Source organism: Musca vetustissima, unplaced genomic scaffold (genome assembly GCF_032173495.1).
Source record: "Musca vetustissima isolate MV318-11 ecotype Yass unplaced genomic scaffold, APGP_CSIRO_Mvet_v1 utg13812, whole genome shotgun sequence".
Lineage (NCBI taxonomy): Eukaryota > Metazoa > Arthropoda > Insecta > Diptera > Muscidae > Musca > Musca vetustissima.
Window position 1 is genome coordinate 52,338 of NW_026877288.1, and position 19,262 is coordinate 71,599.

The window sequence follows — 19,262 nt, forward strand, 5'->3', positions numbered from 1 at the left end:
ATGTTTTCTTGTTGAAATAAAATACAAAAAAATTATATCCCAGGCGTAATAGTATGTGTGTGTTGTGTACAACGAACGCGACAAAAGCTTAGTGTGTGCGAGAAAAAGTAAGCATATTATTGAAGAGGATACGAGAAATAAAGACCATGATCATTCACATTTTTGCAAAGCATAAATCGAGTAAACCATCTTAAAAAGCATAAAATTGTTTGTGTAAATGAAAAAAAAGTGAAACGGGATTTCTAAAAAAGTAAAAAAAAAATAATTGTGAATTTTGTATAAAAAAACATACTTTGCAATTAAAGTAGTAGCTCCCTTTCCTTTCAATAACAGCAACAAAACCTAATTTTTAAAATTCTTTTAATTTTTTATTATAGCAAAAAAAATTTAAAACTTCCCCCTCTATAAAATACAAAAAAAAAAAATCTAAACCATTCTCCATTATCAACACCCTGTATTCCTCCGTGTGATTTGTGTTGTTGTTGTTCTCTGTGCATTTTGTAACTGTGTGTGTGTGCGTGCAAAAAAGGAAAACACAAAACGACGACATAAAAATTTTCATATTTTTTAACAACCACAACAAAAAAACTGACCATGGCCGCTACAACAACCACAGCTGGTTTCCAAATAATGCAGGATGCTGGTAAGGAAAATCCTCGCAACAACATGATCAAAGAGAAGACCCTATTGGCTGGTAAATCCGGCCATCATGTCTTACAGCCATTGGGTGCCAGCACCTTGGGTGTTGGTGCTGGTGGCGTCTCTTTGAAACAAGGACGCGCCAATTTTGCCGTACTCAATTCAAATGCCAATGTACGTACGGCTGCCGCCGTTCACAACAGTAACAACAACATACATGGTGTACATACAGCAGGAGCCGGCACTAAAGTGGTAAGTTTAATTTTTGTTGTTCCTTTTTTTGTTCTGGTTGAGCAAGCAAACGGCTGCGCAGTGGTGGCGCGGCATAGATCAGATCTTGGAAAAAATATTTTTTTGTGGTGAGGTAGCACAAAATGATAAACAATTTTTATGCATAAAGGAATCTGTCTGTTGTATGTGTGTCTGAATGTCACTGGCTCTCTTGGCTGGTGGTGGTTTTTTTTAAATTTTGCACATTAAGCATACGGAGAATGTCATATAACAGAGCTGCTAATGCCCCTGTTTATAAATTTTCTCCATCTCTCTGTGTTCTCTTTTTGTTTAAATTCCTTTTACATTCATTTTATTATTTTTTGAGCACCCCTGCATATTATTACTGCTGTTGTTGTTGTTTTTGTTTTCCTTCTTTATTTCTTCTTCACGCAACTAAACAACTGACGTCATTTTTTGACATCCTCTGTTTTGGACCCTATTAACATTGTTGTTGTCCCTCCATCTGTGTTGTTACGGTTGTTTTGCATTTTGATAGGAGACCATCATACGGTGCTCAGTCTCTCTCTCGATCTGTGTGTGTGTGTGAACAGATTGCCTTGCAATTGTTTTGCAATTATTTTAATTAATTTTTTATAGAAAACTTGGAATTCTTTGAATATTTATTTATAAAATATTTAATAGAATTGAATTTCCATAAAATTTTGGAGTATTTTGCCCATAAAATGTTTTATTTATTGTTTAAATTGCTTGCACAAAATTCTCTCTCATGCGATTTATTTGACAATGCTCACTTTCGCTCTGACATGCAAAGAGCATGCCTAACAAGGGGAATGATTTATTTGCATTAAAATCCGTAATATTTTGCAAAATGTTGAATTTATAATTATACCAATAAAGTGTTAATTTTTTAAATAATTGATTTTTTGTATAAAATTTTTAATATATTTCAATTAAAATCTGCTGTTTTTTGGGTTAAAAATGATAAAGAAATTTCCCCACTTTCTCTCTCTCTGTCATTATGCAAAGAGATGGTGTACAAAGGGGAATGTTTTATTTTTAGCAAATAATGATTTTAAGGTTTATTTTTTATATTTAATAATTATTTTAAATAATTTTATTTGTATCATTCCTTTTTTTTTTTCTTGGATCTTTTTTCCTTTGCCACATGATTTCCTTTCCTATGTTTACATTTTTATTTTTTGTGTGTGAGAGAGAGAGACAGGGAGTGTGCCCTTTGGCTGACAGAGCGCCAATTTTAAAACATCATATTTGCACAGATGTCAAATCTTCCTTTTCTTCTTTTATGTTCCTTGCGTCAACAACAAGAAAGGGTTGCCATATCGAGGGAATTTGGTTTATTTTAGCTGTGATTGACATTTTAATGGGAGTTTCAGGGAAATAGAAAAATCAATAAAAATTGTTAAATAATTATAATATATATATATATATATATATATAAAATTAAAATTTAATAAATTTTTCCTATTAAAAAAAAAAACTTAAAAATTATTTAGTTTTACAAAGAAATATTCTTTAAATTCATATTTATAAAATTTTTATAAAATTCCATTAATTAAAAAAAATATTATTTTTATAAAAACAAATTTATCAAAATATTCTTTTTTGCTCTTTTTCTTCAATGTCACAAACTAAACCACACTTAAAACTAAATTATCCAAAACAAAAAATATTTCTTTATTCCTCCACATATTTTTGACTCACATCTTCCAGACGATGTGTGTGTGAGTTTCAGAACATATGGAAATTCCTAATCAAATAATTTTGAGTTTGCCTTTTTTGTTGTTGTTATTTCATTCATTCATTTATCGAATGTGTTTTTTGGACTTGAACAACAAACGAGACACTTCTTCCATCACCCTCTGCTGAGCTGCCTCCTTTGTCACAAGTCTCCCTCCGCCATCTAAACAAAAAGCTCGCTCGACCCCTTGGGTAATTGTTTATAATATTCTTTTCAATTTTTTATGTATTTATTATTAACAATTGGGGGGTTTCAAGACATTTCTCTTTTCCCCACAGTCACTTTAGGAACTTAACTTTTTTTGTTGAGGCAAGGAAGCACGCGACTTTTTTCTTCGTTTCGTGTAGTTGTTGCTATTTTAGTGGAAAGTCAGTCCATCACTTAATAGTAGATCAAGCCACCGACCCGCATGTGGTTGCGTTTAGTTTGGTTATGGGTTTTATGACACAAAATATTGAAGGCAAATCATTTTTTTTTTCGAAAATCGTTTTATGTGGTGGTAGTGTGTAATTTCTTATCACAAAAACCGCAAGCAAATAGGCGACCTTTTTCTTCTTTACATTCAACAATTGGATCTGAAGACGATGTAAGAGGAGGAGGAGGTGCAGATGTTTTTTCTAGGTAGCCAATTGAATGGCTTTTTAAATATTCCATGATTTGTTTATATTTATTGTGACATCATGATGTGTGTGTGCCTGCCTTATGAATGATCATTTAATTAATTTATATGATTGTGTGTCCACGGCTCTCGATACAATTTCAATTAGTTTGGACATTTTTATGACAGCATAATTTCTTCATTTCTTCACCGAAATACATAAATGAAATTGTTATTTTCACTTTTGTTGTAAATCAATCATTGATGGAATAGCTTTATTATGTACGGAAACTTTCGGTGGTTCTAAAGGGACGCAGCGAGAAGTGGTTATGGATAACATTTATTTCTCTCCTATTAGATTTCGAGTCAGAAAGCCTTCCTATTTATCTGCGGAATAGAATTAATTATTAATATTTTCGAATTTTTATACTTAAATACCTTATGCGGAAGCTTTTGGCTTGGCGTCTTTCTCTCTGTACAGAATATAACAACATTGTAATATTTTCCACCTTAGGCAACAACTTTTGCCTTGGATCCTTTCTCTCTATACAGAATATAACAAAATTGTAATATTTTCCACCATTATCATTAAAATTACTGAATTATCCATTCCCCTTGTTGAATATTATGTATTAATAATTATTAAATTATTTTTAATCATTAAAATCTACATTTAATTTGATTTTTCTTAAATTTTCCATTAAAAATGTCACTTTGTCCCTGCAACCCACAGCCTTTTCTTTATGTTGTTTACATTTCATGGCATTTTTCCCGCCATTTTTCCGTTACAATTCAAAACAAAGCAAAATCAAGCATTTTACTCTCAGAGCATTGTCATACTCCTTACATTGCAACCATAGCAATTTCTATTTCCTCCTATTATTCCACTAATAAAACAACAACTACAACAACACAACAGTGTTATCATCATAACAAAACAATAACAACTACAATGTAATTGTAACAGCTGTACATTACTTACCTTAGCATTGCATTGGCAAAGAAGTAAACAACTTTGTGTATGCCCATACTCGATCTCTCTCTCAGTATGCATGCCTTCATCTCCTCACATAACAAATGAAATAGAAAAGGAACTACAACAGATAACAACTGAGAGATCATCAACAAAAATGACTGACGCAAAGAGAGACAAAGAGAAAACGTGTTTGGCAATCACCGCTATCGTACTATTTTGTGCATTAGTGAACTACAACAACAACGCACACATACCCCATCCTATTGCATTGCTGTGTACTACTAGTGTGAATATCAGTAGAAAATGTAATACCGTGTGCACGCTCTCTCTCTCTCTCTCTATGTATCAAATAGCAAGAGCTAACAGGATTTTTCCCATACAAAATAGAATGACAGCATTAAAATTAAGGCGCCTAAATGAAGAAATACATTTAACGTAAATTAAAAGGGGTTTAATTGTAGTTTATTATTAAAATATTATAGTAAAGCTAGCTCTATACACTTGGCTCATATTACAGTTGAGAAATACTAGCCCCAATGAGGAATAAAACGAAAAAAAATAATGTATGACATTAAATTTAAGAGGCGGCCTCGACAAAGCCAGCCACTTGACATGGGAAGAAGAAGAAGAAAATTGCATTTTTTGGCGCAAATTTTTGTAAGACTCGGGAAATTGTAAGATTTATATTATTTTATTTATTTAAATAATACTAATTAATATTATTTTAGTTTTAAACTTCTTCATGTTGGTGGCTCTCTTCAATTGAATTTGGGACATGAAGCCCCCGCCCAACTGAGGATAATAAATGCAATTTTTGTAGGGTGCAGGGGCAAGGCCTAAAAATTGGCTTTTAATGGCTAAACATTTTATAGAGTGGCTCTTAAGGAATAAGGCACAAAAAACAGACGTTATTTTAATCTTGTGTCTCCTAAGGCCACATCAAAACCCATTGACATGGGAAGATGAAGAATAATTAAACAATTGGTGATTTTTTGTCAGACTCAGGAAATCCGTGAGAGGTTAGATTATTTTATTTATTTAAATAATAATTTTTATTGTGGTTTTAGTTACATTTGATGGCTCTCATCATTGAGGCAGAAAAATGTAGACGATCGATTAAAAGGAGGAGTTGCAAGCGTGACTTGTGGCTTTCAATGGTTCAACATTTTATAGAATTTAAAAACTTTGCCACATTGACTCATAATATAGAACCCAAATAGCTATAAAATGAAAAAAACCTATTGAAAATCGAAATCATTTTTAACGACAATGTTGATTATAAGCACGGTATTCCAAAGTACCGAGTCAAGCTCTGCTCTACATTTGATACCAATTTCGCCTTAGCCGTCGTTTAAAGCGATTTCTTCTGCATATGAAGAATCTTAATGAAAATTGCAGCCTTTACAAATATTTTGAAGTCATCAGACTCCAGGGATTTGTAAGAATAATTTCAATTTATTGTATATTTATTAACAAATTAACAACATTTATTATAATTTTAGTAAAACTTGATAATGATAGGCTCTCCCCTTTAATTGGGGCATTATCTTGATTTGTAACATAAACCAGAAATCCTCTTTAGAGCTCATGTGTGACATACAAAACATGTAAAGCAACCAAGCGACAAGGCATTTTGTCATTTGGAAATAATTCATATACAGATAACAAAAACAACAACTTCTTACACGAAATATGAATTCTTTAAAAAAAAAAATACAAGCCATATTTTGGTGGCAATATTGTATTCAAACCATGTCGTCCGACAAAAGATCTATGCGCAAGATAATTTTGAAATCGCCAGCTCTTTGTGATATGTTGGGGGCCTATCTGGTGAACACGGAACCCAGTGATTGGAATTTCTTCCTAAATATTAAATAATTATTAAAATCACCAACCAACGATTGAGCAGAGTCAGTGAAAAGGAATGACCCTTTTATTAGTATAACCTGAATTTATTTTGATAAGAACAATTTAACAAATTAGGATTTTTTGCAAAGCAATCACCATTATGAGGTAAAAATTTCGTTGGACCTCAAATGGGCATTTATAAGAAAGAAATATTTTCCAACTCTGACAATTGTCAACATTTAATACCCACGGCTATTTTATTTCTATAAATTTATTTCTTTAAATCTAATTTAATTCTAAAATTTTTATTTTAATTTTTTGTTTTCTTTCTTCCTCGCTTCTCCAGGCCTTCCGTGATGTTGGCAATGTTAAAAATAGCAACAAAGACGAGCAAACAACATTGGTGGGCAAAAAATCCACAGTGGTGCCGGTGGAACAATTTAAAACCTTTTCCGTCTATGAGGATCACAATGAAAATGTGGAGCAGCAACAATTGGTGGCCGCGCTAAATAAACAAAATGATGCCACAGCAGCCCCAGCTAGTCAAGATGTTGTTGACAAGGAAAATCTATTCCAAGAAAAACAACAACAACGTTTGCAGCAACATCATCATATTTTAAGTGAAAGAAGGTAAGGGATTTTTTTAATATAATTATTTCATTAATTTTTTAATTATATTCTTCTTTTTCCCCCCCACAGTGACCTTCATCACAATAAATTCGATGATAATCATGATGAATATATTTTGGATACCACACCAATGTCCGTTTCTGATGTACTATCACCCATGTCGGTGGATCGCAGTGCATCGGCGGCCAAATTTTTCGACGATAGCAATGCCAAAGATATTGCTAAATCTGCTGATGACAATGACGTTGATGATAAATTGGCAGTGCCACGCAATGATCGTCAACGTTTCTTTGAAGTTGTCGAATATCAACGCAATATTTTGGAATATTTCCGTGAAAGTGAGGTAGGTTGAATAAATAAAAAAGAAAATTAGCACATAAAGAAGATGAAAAGAAATACTAAAAAGTAAAGGATTGGTTTTGAAGGAGTTTTACTTATTATTTTTAAATATTGCATACCCATGTGTGTGTGTGTGGGTGGTATAAAATTTAGGAAATTGTCTACTACTTGGCATTCCACCTTATCGAATGGACAACAAAAACAACAACAGCATCAGTTCTTAGAATAAACAACCAGTACCTTCGGGCAGATTTGAATACATACTAAAAAAAACAGAAACAGAAAGTAAACAATGGAAGTATAAAAAGGCAAGACTTGAAGCTGATGTACTAAATAAATAGAAATAATATAACAAAAACAACTACAACAAACCGAAAAGAAGAAGAAGGGTTTTCGATTTTGTTGCGGAGGAACCCAAGAAGAATGTTAATGCTTGGAGTGTCTGTTTTTTTAGGTGGGAACCTAAGAAGATGGCTTGGAATATAAAAAAAGGTTTTTTGAAGCATCACAAACATTAGGTATTTGTTGAATTTTTTCTTTTTCCTTTTCTCAGTTCCTCCAAGTCGTAGCAAACAAAGTAAGTCAAGGCTGAGTTGCTTTCAACAATGCAAGGCTATTTTAATTCAATTCAAGGGTAACGGAAAAAATGTTGTTCGGAACAGGTGACTCCCTCTAATATTTTCGGCTATTTTTTCTATTTATTTCAATTCAAGGGCAACTGACAAAAAATGTTGTTCCGAACCTATATTCATAAACACCTGGCCCCCTCTAATATTTTCGAAAATTTGTTTTCTCTAAGAAAAAAATGAAGGATATTTTTTTCAATTCTAAGGGCAACTAAGAAAATTAACTTCCGAACCTAGATTTATAAACAGGTTTTCGTCCTCCCATTACTCCCTCCAATATTCTTGGCAAATTTTTTTCTCTACGGAAAAAATTAAGGACCAAATCAAGGGTCCTTGGTCCTATTCAGACTGGTTGAATTAAGGTTTCCATAGGAAATCTTCAATTACCAACCTAGATTCAAATTCATCTGCCCTCACCTCCCTCTATATTCCCTGCAATTTTTTCCTTTAAGAAAAATAAGGCAGATTTTAATTCAAGGTCTACTGAATAGAAAAAAATGCTAGAGCCTTGATTTGAACACATTTGTCCTCCTGTGGCAACCTTTCGAACTTTTGCTGCATTTTTTTTTTTTCAATCATGAAAAAAATCTTCTTCAAAAAGACATTTGTTTATGGCCAAGCATTAAGTCATTGACCCATATCATAATTCCATTCTTGTTCGTGTGGAGTACAGTCTACACCTGTGCCGGCTTAAGGAGAATTATTTTAAATAGTCTAGGCGTCTTATAACCAAAAACAAAAACATACCCCAAAAAAGGTTCAAAAAATTTTTTCAACAAATTGCGTTCTTCTACCCCTCTCTCTCTCACACACACACACACACACATTCTCTCCAAGGACCTCAAACAAATACCTTCATCAGCCGCCACACAACTTTTTCTTTCTAATTTTAGCTCCAGGTGCGCTACCCCAACCTTCTAATATTTTCTAACAAATTCTAGGCGGTTTCTCTTTTTTTCTTAAGAAAATTATGTAAGGAGTTGTTGGTCTTTTCTTCAAAGGAAAGTGTGCCTGCTGCTGCCCTTTGTTGGTATTTTTGTAATCGTTGTTGTTGTTATCGGGCAAATAATGTATTTATTGTTAATGTATTTATTTGCCCAAGTTAATTGAAGGAAATTATTTTTGGTGTGTGTTTGCTTCCTGGTACTCCTTCAAATAAATGAGGAGGAGGCGGTATCAACACCAACACCTGTCATTGTCTCTCCTCCCCAGACAACCAGCCATCCAGCCTACTTTTCTTTTAAGGTGTTTTTGTGGTAATTTGCCATAACTTCCGGCAAAAGATGATGGTTTTTCTTAGTTTAGCCCCCTCTAATGGGCAAATATTTGTGCTAAGGAGCGGAACTCCTAAAAGGGAACAAATATCTGGTGATTATTGGCCATTTGTACCTGTTAAGAGAATTGTAATTAATTTTAGGAAAACTTTTTTCTTTGAAAAAACTGTAATTTGGAAATTAATAGAGAGGTTAGGTTGAAGGTAGCATACACGAGCCTTGGAACTTAAAAAAAATTAAAAAAAATAGTGGGGTTAGGTTGAAGCAGCAACTTCGAGCTTTGGGACATATTAAAAAATGGAACAAATTGTGAGGTTAGGTTGAATCAGCCATCGATCGAAACTTATTAAAAATGTAAATATATATAGTGAGGTTAGGTTAAAAAAGAATGCACAAGCCTCGGAACTTATTAAAAAAAAATGAGGTTAGGTTAAGGCATCCATCGATCGGCGAAAAAATCCAAATCAATCATGCTCAGTCCAGCCATCAAGGGTTCAACTGTATTCAAATTCGAAACACCTTATTGTTATCCTTCTTACATATGACACTAAAAATATTTATTGTGTTTGCCTATGTGTACATGTGTGTGTATCACATGATCGTGACACATTGACCTTTCCCTTAGAGTTTGGTTTTCATGTGTGCAACACATTACATTGAAATTCCAAAACAACCCCTAAAAAACCTGAAAGTGTACTGTACCCCCAGCCATTCATTACAAAAATTTTCAAAACTAATTTCTACATCAAATGATAAGGGAAGGGAATGGGACACACCTTTATAATTTCGAAAAAAAAAATACTCTCTTATCGATGTTGCATTTTCCTGTGTTTACAGGATACACAAATAGAAAACATCATTGAAAACAAATGGTAGTAGAAAAAACCTGGTCTATGACGCGACAAACTCCTGCTGTGTGCTGCAACTGACCTGATCCCTTACACAATTTTCTAAATAATTTATGGATATTTACTTGGGCACGGTTTTTATTTACTTTGTGTGTGTGTGTGTAGTTATAAACGAAGATGGCAGGATCATCATAACCCAAACGACGATCCTTATCATCATGCCCAACCATTTCAAATTATACAACAAAAACAATAAACAACTGATCTAAGGAAACCTGGCGTGGTGTCCATTTTCACATTTGCTTTTTCTTCTAAACGTGCCTTTTTTACTTTTATCTGTTCCTTGTTAAATGTAAAAAAGGAAAACTATTCACACACACACACACTCATATATGTATGTATTTGTGTTCTACTCCTGATTACATGTCACAATTTGAAGAAGAAATGAAATGTGTGACATGAAGATGAAGGAAAAAGGTCCTTTTTCTCACTGCCTTCTGTTGTTTGTCTGTCCAGGATCTCGGCTGTTGTATTCCATTTAATTTTCTCTGTTATTGTTGTTGTCTGCTTTCTATTATTCTTAAGGAAAATTGAACGAAAAACATCTGCCTTCTAAGAGGGAAAACCTTTTAACTATTCCTGTGTCTTTTCAATAAAAAAAAACAACAATAACAAATGGAATGTGGAATATACAGACCAGACATACACATGTTGTTTTTTGTGTTATCCTGAAATAAAAAAGAAATAAATTAAAATTAACAAATGTCGGACAGATTGTTTTCTTAAGTCAGAATGTGTAAAATTAAAATAAAGAAAATTTGAAAATAAATTGGAAAACTCTAGAAATACTTGAGGAAAAATAAACAAGTGAACAACTGACCCAAAAGAAGGTATTTTTCTTTTATCTACAACGACGCCAAAATGTCCTTAGACAATGGAAGGATTTAAAGTGACATTTTTTTCAATTGAAAAAGTCGATATAAATTCCTCGGCTTGATTTGTTAAAGGTATTCAAATTAATAAAAATCTTAAGGGGATTCTTTCTTAGAAGGGCCCTAAAATTCGGCAAGGCCCTCCAAGGTATTCAGTATATAGAAAACCTGTCGATACTTTGTATACCAAAAAATTGGAAGATATTCATTCTACGGGAGATGAAATAAAAAATTATTATTAAAAAAAAATATGTTAACCTCAAATTTACCCTTACCTCTAAGTCCCGAAAATTGTGGCTACAATATAGCCAACATTACCATTTTAGTTAAAATTGGTCTGTCCAAAGAAATTGAAAGATATCCATCCTATAGGAGATGAAAACAATATTATTAAAAAAATATGTTAACCTTACCTTTAAGTTCCGAAAATGATGGCTACCATTTTAGTTAAAGATGGTCTGCCTTCTACTAGAAAAGAAGAAGCTGATTTTTGTACAGATTTCCCATAGAAGTTGTATTCCACAAAATCATTACTTGCCAAATCTTCTAATTGTTGAGGATTTTCCTATAAAATTGAACTTTTTTACTTAAATAGTTATTTTTTCACACACAATTGGCATTTTCTTCTTACCATCGCCGCGGACGCCGCCGTCAAATATCACACTTCACAATTTTTCTAATTAAATTAATGAATTTTCGGTGTAATTCTACCATCACATTTTCTCTCATACTTATGTTGGCATTTTGTCACGCATTTTTTTACGACAAAACGTCATTGCATATTTTTTGCGCGCCAAAAATTCAACTGACAGCCCTTAGATGATGAGTAAGAAGTGCGCCATAAACAAAGAGGTGAGGTTATCACCTCTTTTGACACTTTCTCATTTACAGCCTCCCTCTCTCTGTTGCTCTCGCATGTGGGTGTTTGTGTTTAACAAAGCAAAAATATGTGCCTATTATTATGGCATGCAAGAACAGATTTTGTCACAACGATAATAGTTGTTGTTGTAATGGGTGTATAAAATATCACAGTCAACAAACATACTTTACTTCGAAGGTTTTTTGGCGCTATATCGCCATTAACAAACACCTAGCAAGCAATTAAAAAATCTTTAAAATATGACAAAAACAGCAACAGACAGCATCATCATCCCTACATTATACCATTTCATGTTCTACCATGATCATGTTGTAATTTTGTCACGCACTTTCTATTTAAAATATTTGTTTTATATTTAATTAATTTCCGTTGTAAAGGCGATAAACTCCATTTATTTGCCTTGCGTATTTTTGCGCGCCAAGAAAACAACTGACAACCTTTAGAATGACGCCTTAAATTGTTTTCCTTATTCATCGAAGAAAGTAAAATGACAGTCACTGTCATTATTATGATGATGATGATGAGAAAGGAGAGCGCGCCAAAAAAAGTTCTTCGGCATTTTCACTCACAGTGACAGACTCGTCTCTGCTCTCGTATGTTGTGTTGTTGGTGGATGTGTTTAACAAGGCACAAATATGTGTTATTATAATATATAAACTTTACCACAACAAAACAACAATAATATGTATTATGTTGTATATACTGTAATGTGTATATAAAATATCACATCCTTAAGCAATTACAAGTCTTAAAAAACGTTGTAAAACAACATCGTTTCATTACCACCCACAATGCCACCGCAGCCCAGCAATTGTAACGGCTGTTAAATGAAAGTAAAAGCCACCCACAATGCCCCCGCCGCCGTCGTCGTCAAGCACACATTATGTGCTTGGATGTGTGTTGCAATGACTGTCAAATGAAAGTAAAAGTTAAATAATTTCTCTCTCCATTTTCTTGTCATCCTTTGACAAAGGGGAGCAGCCACACCACCGTATGTTATGAGCAGCGTGCATAATCATGATGATAACATGCTAAATGACAAAATTGCATTATGTGATGGCAAAAAAGGAGAGAGAGCAGGCTGTATTAAATGGGGAGGAGAGTGTGAATAAAAGAGTGTGGTGTGGGTGGCCATCAGCTGTGTTGTGTATGTGTGTGCATGTGCATGATATGGCGTCTCTGTGTTTCTTCTTGTTTTTTCTTCTTGTAAAACAAAGAAAACCATGCCCCCAACAGAAAATAGCACGCATCCTTGCCATCATCAAGTGCAAACAGAAAAAGGACAACATTTTGCTGCTATTGTTGTTGGGTAACGAAGTGACGCGCAAAAAGGCACATAATACAAAACAATAATTAAAAAAGTAACCCACTTGAATGACGGCCGGCCCACCTTGCAAAACACAAACACACATATAATCAAAGCCCGCAGCAACAAGAACAAGAAAATGTTAAAGTTGAAAATAATTATGAAACAGCGTGCAAAAAAGAACATGATTTTCAAGGATCAAAGAACGACAACAACAAAAATATGTTGATTACAACAAAGCAGACATGTTTCTGTACAAACAAAGAAAATGGGGGGAGGTTGTGTTTAGTCATGCAGAAAATGTTTACGCTTTAAAATGTCACCTCACAGAATGAAAATAATGTGAAATGACGGTTAAGTGTGTTTTTTTTTCGTTTTTTTAAAGTGTGTGTAGTACGATAGCGGTTTAACCATGTATTCTCTTTTTTCTCTTTAATTAAGAGAGCTCCCACACATTTACTCTTTATTTAATTTGTTCAACTCTGGTAGAAAAAGGTTAAACAAAAAGAGTTACTCTTTATTTATTTGTTTTATCTTATTTGTTTTAGGCACGGTAATTTTAATTTGTGGCAAAGAAACAATGAGGTTATGATGTAAATAATGGGGAAATTTTTAAATTGGGGAATAGAAGGAGGAAATAAATGAAAAAAATAAAATAAAAAATAATTAAATCAATGAAAAAAAAATAAAATAAATGAAAAAAATAAAATAAAATAAATGAAAAAAAAAATAAAATAAAATAAATGAAAAAAAAAAAAATAAATGAAAAAATAAAATAAAATAAATAAAAAAAAAAATAAAATATAATAAATAAAAAAATAAAATAAATGAAAAAAAATAAAATTAATGAAAAAAAAAATAAAATAAATGAAAAAAAAAAAATAAATGAAAAAAATAAAATTAATGAAGAAATAAAATAAATTTAAAAAATTAAAAAAATCGATAAACTTCTTAATTTTGTTTAAATTGATTTTTTATTAAAGATTCAAAAAAAATATGTATTCCATCCTGACCCTCCTCTTAACGTGTTGTTGTATTAAATTTATCATAAAACTCCTGCGTAACACAATTCACTTGCATCTCCTTGTCCTGCAGATCCTTTTGCAACTTTTGCTGCCTTGCCAAACGATCATTTTCCTCCAACATTCGCTCATATTCCTGCTGTCTCTTCTTGGCCATTTCTCGATCTTTTAACTGCAGCTCACGATCCACATTCAGGGAATATTGTTGCCATTGTTTGTCCATTAGCTGTTGTTCCCAATCATGTTTTTTACGTTCCGCCACCTGTTGTTGCTGATCACGGCGAAAATCTTGCAGCTCTTCCGCTGTCATGCCACGATACATAAAGGCAATTTTCTTATTCGGATGTGTGCGAGACTGGGCAACATTTGTATTTTCCGTAAGCATATCGGATGTTAGCATATTATAAATTTCCGCTAGATTATCCTCGTGAGTTTCACGTTCTTTACGCTGGCGTTCTTCTCGTTTGCGCCTCGCCAATTCGTTGTTATATTGTTGCACGGAATCGAGCATTTGATTGCGTATTTTCTTTTCCGATTTGGCCATATCCTCAAGACGTTGGTCGCGCGAGTGTAGGGATTCCTCTAGGATACGATCTGCCTGCCGCCGGGCATTTTCAGCCTGTTTACGTTCGGCAATTTGTTGATCCAACCAGGCACGCTGTTGTTCCCGCTGTCTACGTTGTCGTTCACGGTGACCCAAATCTTCACCGCGAAATATTTGGGCACTTGAAATGCCCAGCCGGATGTCATCATCATCAGCATTGCGAACCGGTTTGGATTTTTTCACACCCTCCGGATCATTGAGATCGAATTCGCGTCGCTGCTCTTTGGTTTGAAAACGACAACGATAAAAATTCAAATCACTTTCCATCAAACGTTTTCGTTTCTCCATTTCCAATTCTTTGGCATGAATCAGTTTTTGCATCATTTCCGTTTGTTCCTCATGGCGGCGTTCTCGCTCCGCTTCCAATTGGCGGATTTTATGCTTTTCGGCTATTTGACGTTCGATTGTGGGAACATCGATCTGTGGGGAGCAAGGGGAAGAAGTTTGATTTTTTTTAATTATTATTTTTTTTGAGAGAATTTTTCCCTTCATACCCCATACAGTCGTTGCTTGGCATTGAATATCCTCTGCTTACGCTCCTCCTCGAACTGTTGACGTTTTTGCAATTTTGTGGCCTCATTCAGATCCGCTTGGGTCATAAAACTTTGGGCCATTTTGTGTGAGGGGATTGAATTCTGCAACTCGAACTTAAAAAATTGAAATTAAAACAAAATATTTGTTTTGAATTTTTTTTTTTTTTGTTTTGGGGAAAAATGACAGTTGTATTTTTTAAGTACCTATTTTCTTTTCTTTTGTTTGAGGTTATGTTTGTTTGGCTGTTGATAGGTCCAGATCTCTATAAGTTATTTTTTTTTTAACTTTTTCCAAGATTTTTTCTTCTTTTGTTGTTGATGGGATTTAAAGTGGTCTAATACTGTACCCAAACATTTTGTTTTTGTTTGTTGTTGTTGTTAGGCAAGCTTGTTGCTGCTTGATTGCCATGTTAACTTACCATAACTACATAAATATATACATTTGGATTGTTTGTTGATTGGTTGTTAAGACGGAATTGTGATGGAATCACACATACACACACTCCCACCTGCCCCACCCCACCTCTTTTATTTTCGAATTCACAGAAATAACCACAAACTATCCGACATTAATCATCACTGGATGGCCATTACCAAAAATTTTTGTGATTTTTTTTTCTTTTTTGGAAAGGAGATAAAAATTTGAAAATTTTTGTTCAATTCGAAATTTCCATCAATTAGGCGGCACATATTTCAAAAAGATGGTTTTATTTCTTATTAATTTAATTAATTTTTTATTTATGATTTTTTTTAATAATTTACATTTTTATTTATTAATTAAAATTGTTATTTTTTATTTATTTTTTGGTGTTAATTAAATTTAGTCCATTTTTGGAAAGGAGATAAAAATTTGCAAATTTGTGTTCAATTCGAAATTTCCATCAATTAGGCGCACATATTTCAAAAAGATTGTTTTATTTCTTATTAATTTAATTAATTTTTTATTTATGATTTTTTTAATAATTTACATTTTTATTTAATTATTAAAATTGCTATTTTTTATTTATTTTTTGGTGTTAATTTTTTGGTTAAATTTAGTCCTTATTTGTCCAACTTTGCTCATAAGCATTGAATCTCGCTCACCTGTTTCGTCCTGTTTTCGTTATCATTAGTCCCCTCACTCTCATTGTATTACCCTCCTAGACTTCATTATTATGTAGTAAACAAACACGGTTGTTGTGATTGGGCAAGATTTTTAATTGTCATTATTTGTCCATCTTTGCTCAAAAGCACTGAATCTCGCTCACCTGTTTCCCTTCAATGAAGGGGTTTCATCGTCATTAGTCCTTATCATTGTAGATTCAAACGATTGTTGTGATTGTGCAAAAGTTTTCATTGTCATTAGTCCCCCCACTCTCATTGTATTAACCTCCCTAGACTTCATTATTATGTAGGTAAACAAACGCCGTTGTTGTTGTGATTGTGCAAAACGATCATGCTTGCATTTCATTTCCTCTTTGCATTGACGCCGTTATTTTACTCCAGAGTTGAACAGAATTAAATAAAGAGTAAATGTGTGGGAGCGGAACTGAGAGAACATCAACAAAAACGGCTTAATTAAAGAGAAAGAAAGAGAATACATGGTTAGCCATCACCGCTATCGTACTATTTTGTGCATTAGTGTTTTACTCCATCACTGGATAATCTCTTTATTGATTAGTAAATCAAAGATATTACCGTTGCTCTGCCCCTCACTATCTTTAGTTCTCTACTCTTCATTATTATATGGGAAACAAACGCGGTTGTTGTGATTGTGCAGCTCTCTTGTTGTTACATTACATCAGAGTTGAACAGAATTAAATAAAGAGTAAATGTGTGGGAGCGGAACTGAGAGAACATCAACAAAAACGGCTTAATTAAAGAGAAAGAAAGAGAATACATGGTTAGCCATCACCGCTATCGTACTATTTTGTGCATTAGTGCATTACATCAAAAAGAGTGAGCATGATTGCTGCACTTTATCGATTAATAAATCGATTAATAGAGATAAGGAATTTAGGATTGATGTACAATTGAAATGAAAATAGAAAAAAAATTAAATAAAAATAATAATTGATAAAAAATAAATAGATATGAAATAAATAAATTAGTAATAAAATGATATAAACATTATACTTTTTTCTTTTAATTTAAATTTTCAATGAAAATGTTGGCTGTTTTTTTTTTTTTTTGCTTTGGATTTGACAACTTTTTTTTTTTGATGTACTAAAACATGTTTTGTATTCCTTATTTATTATTCAACACCTAACCCATCATGGGCATGCATGCCATATTCATCCATTCATTTATCCTAAACACAATACACATCTATCAAATAACTCCACACAACAAACATACAAAAATTGGCCATGGGAACCAACCAAAAATGCTACATATTTCAAAGAAAAAAAAAAACGAAACATATCCTGTTTGCCATATTCGTTATTCCCTAATATCAAAACAACATTCCACAACTGTATTTATCTTCTCCTTTGTTTCAAAATTGAAACAAAAAATTTAACACATTTCACATCTATCAACAACAACACAAACAAAGTGCATTCTTCCTTCCAAACATCCACATCCCATAAAGGATAATAAAACAATCATACAAAAATTTCAGTATACAGAGAACGTACTTCTTTTTTTTTGCATATTTTTATCCTTTTTCATCTTTTTTTTTTTAACTTGTCTATCATAGCTTATATGGATTCTTCTCAAAAAAGTAGTAAGAAAAAAAATGAATAGCTGACAAAGTACTCCTCTGTCTCTCCCTCCTCCAGGGATATTTTACATTTCACAAACAAAATTTACATATTATGTATGCAATTTTGTTGTTGAAGGAATCATCTGATATATTACATACATTCATATGTATGAATGTTTTGAAATCTCTTCCCCACAAAGGAATGTAAGCATTTCTATGTTGCTCCCTATTCTCTTTGTCCTTTATATGGGATACACTAAATATCTGTAGTTCATATCTAAACTGTTGATGTTGACATGACTATTCATTTGGGGTTAGGGGAAGAGAGAGAATGAATTGGATTTTGATTTATCCTGTTGTTTCGTTGCCTACACACCTTCTCTTTGGGGTGCTGTAAAAAATTAAAAAAAAAATAGTATATAAAAACAAATATAACATAATCGATGTATGATTACAAAATGATAATAAATTTAATTTTTAATATGAGTAACATAAATTATATTTTTAATAATAATGCAAATCCTTTTTTACTTTAAATTAGTTAATTTTCATTATTATTTTTGCCTTTGAATAATGCAGAGTTAATCGTCAATTTGCCAATGCTCTTGATTAATTTGTCTCTTATCTCACTATCTCGCTCTCTCAGTGTCTACTTGATAATATCAACAGTTATAGATTAATAAAACAACAAAAAACAGTTATAGATTAACAGTTATATTAATAAAATTATTATTATTTGATTTTTATTGATTTATTAGATTTATTTAATTCCTATCTTGGTTTATTTCTCACCACAAAAGATCACAGAGCATAGCTTTTGATTTAATCATGCTCAATGTTGTCATTTGTTCCGTTATTGTAATAAACACTCTTCACATTGAAGAGTGTACTCTTCACAATCAATGTAAGACAGGCATGCTTCACATCAATGTAAGACAAGGTCTGTTGTGATTGCGCAGTTTTTGCAGTGTTGCTTATCCGCACACACTGCTTACGTTGATTAACCATGTATTCTCTTTCTTTCTCTTTAATTGCTCCCACACATTTACTCTTTATTTAAAACAAACCACACGTATTCTCTCAGTATATTTTTATATTATTATTTCTTTTCTAGATTTGTCATTGTTTGTCTTTGATTTTTGCATATACAATTTGTAATTCATATAAAAACATTTTTAATAATGCTTTTAATCTCTGTAATAACAAACATTAAATTCATCGATCATTTTTTTCCGACCACAAAAATGTACACACAATTTTGAGTAGTATTTTAACACATTTCCAATATTAATGTGATTAACATGAGCTTTTTTGTTTGCTTTTATGAAAGGGCATGCTTGCATATCGCCATTTTGCACTGAGCACCGTTAATTTTCTCTATGAAAGTAGTATCTCTTTATTGATTGATTAATCAAAGAGATAATGAATTTTTAAGTCATTTCTTATTAGAATTCCAATAAAAGAGTATGTATATTATATGGAAATAAAGTAAATTTAAGAATTTAAATTAAATTAAAATAATTAATTA

General features: G+C 32.5%; 2 protein-coding genes across 2 annotated transcripts in view; one reads left to right on the forward strand and one right to left on the reverse strand.

The window, feature by feature from the left end:
• The first annotated feature begins 584 nt into the window (after positions 1 to 584).
• The window catches only part of LOC133321863 (G2/mitotic-specific cyclin-A), a 29,698-nt gene continuing 11,020 nt past the window's right edge, over positions 585 to 19,262 (forward strand). Inside the window, exons 1-3 of the mRNA XM_061530937.1 lie at positions 585 to 891; positions 6,401 to 6,684; positions 6,754 to 7,027. Of these exons, the coding sequence (XP_061386921.1) occupies positions 595 to 891; positions 6,401 to 6,684; positions 6,754 to 7,027 (855 nt within the window). The 5' untranslated portion in view covers positions 585 to 594. The remainder of the gene's footprint in view (positions 892 to 6,400; positions 6,685 to 6,753; positions 7,028 to 19,262) is intronic.
• Positions 13,910 to 15,123, reverse strand: LOC133321864 (RIB43A-like with coiled-coils protein 2). Its single transcript, XM_061530938.1, has 2 exons — positions 15,010 to 15,123; positions 13,910 to 14,935 (listed from the first exon to the last, which is right to left on the reverse strand). The coding sequence occupies exons 1-2, from the start codon at positions 15,112 to 15,114 to the stop codon at positions 13,910 to 13,912; spliced, it is 1,131 nt and encodes a 376-aa protein (XP_061386922.1). The 5' UTR covers positions 15,115 to 15,123.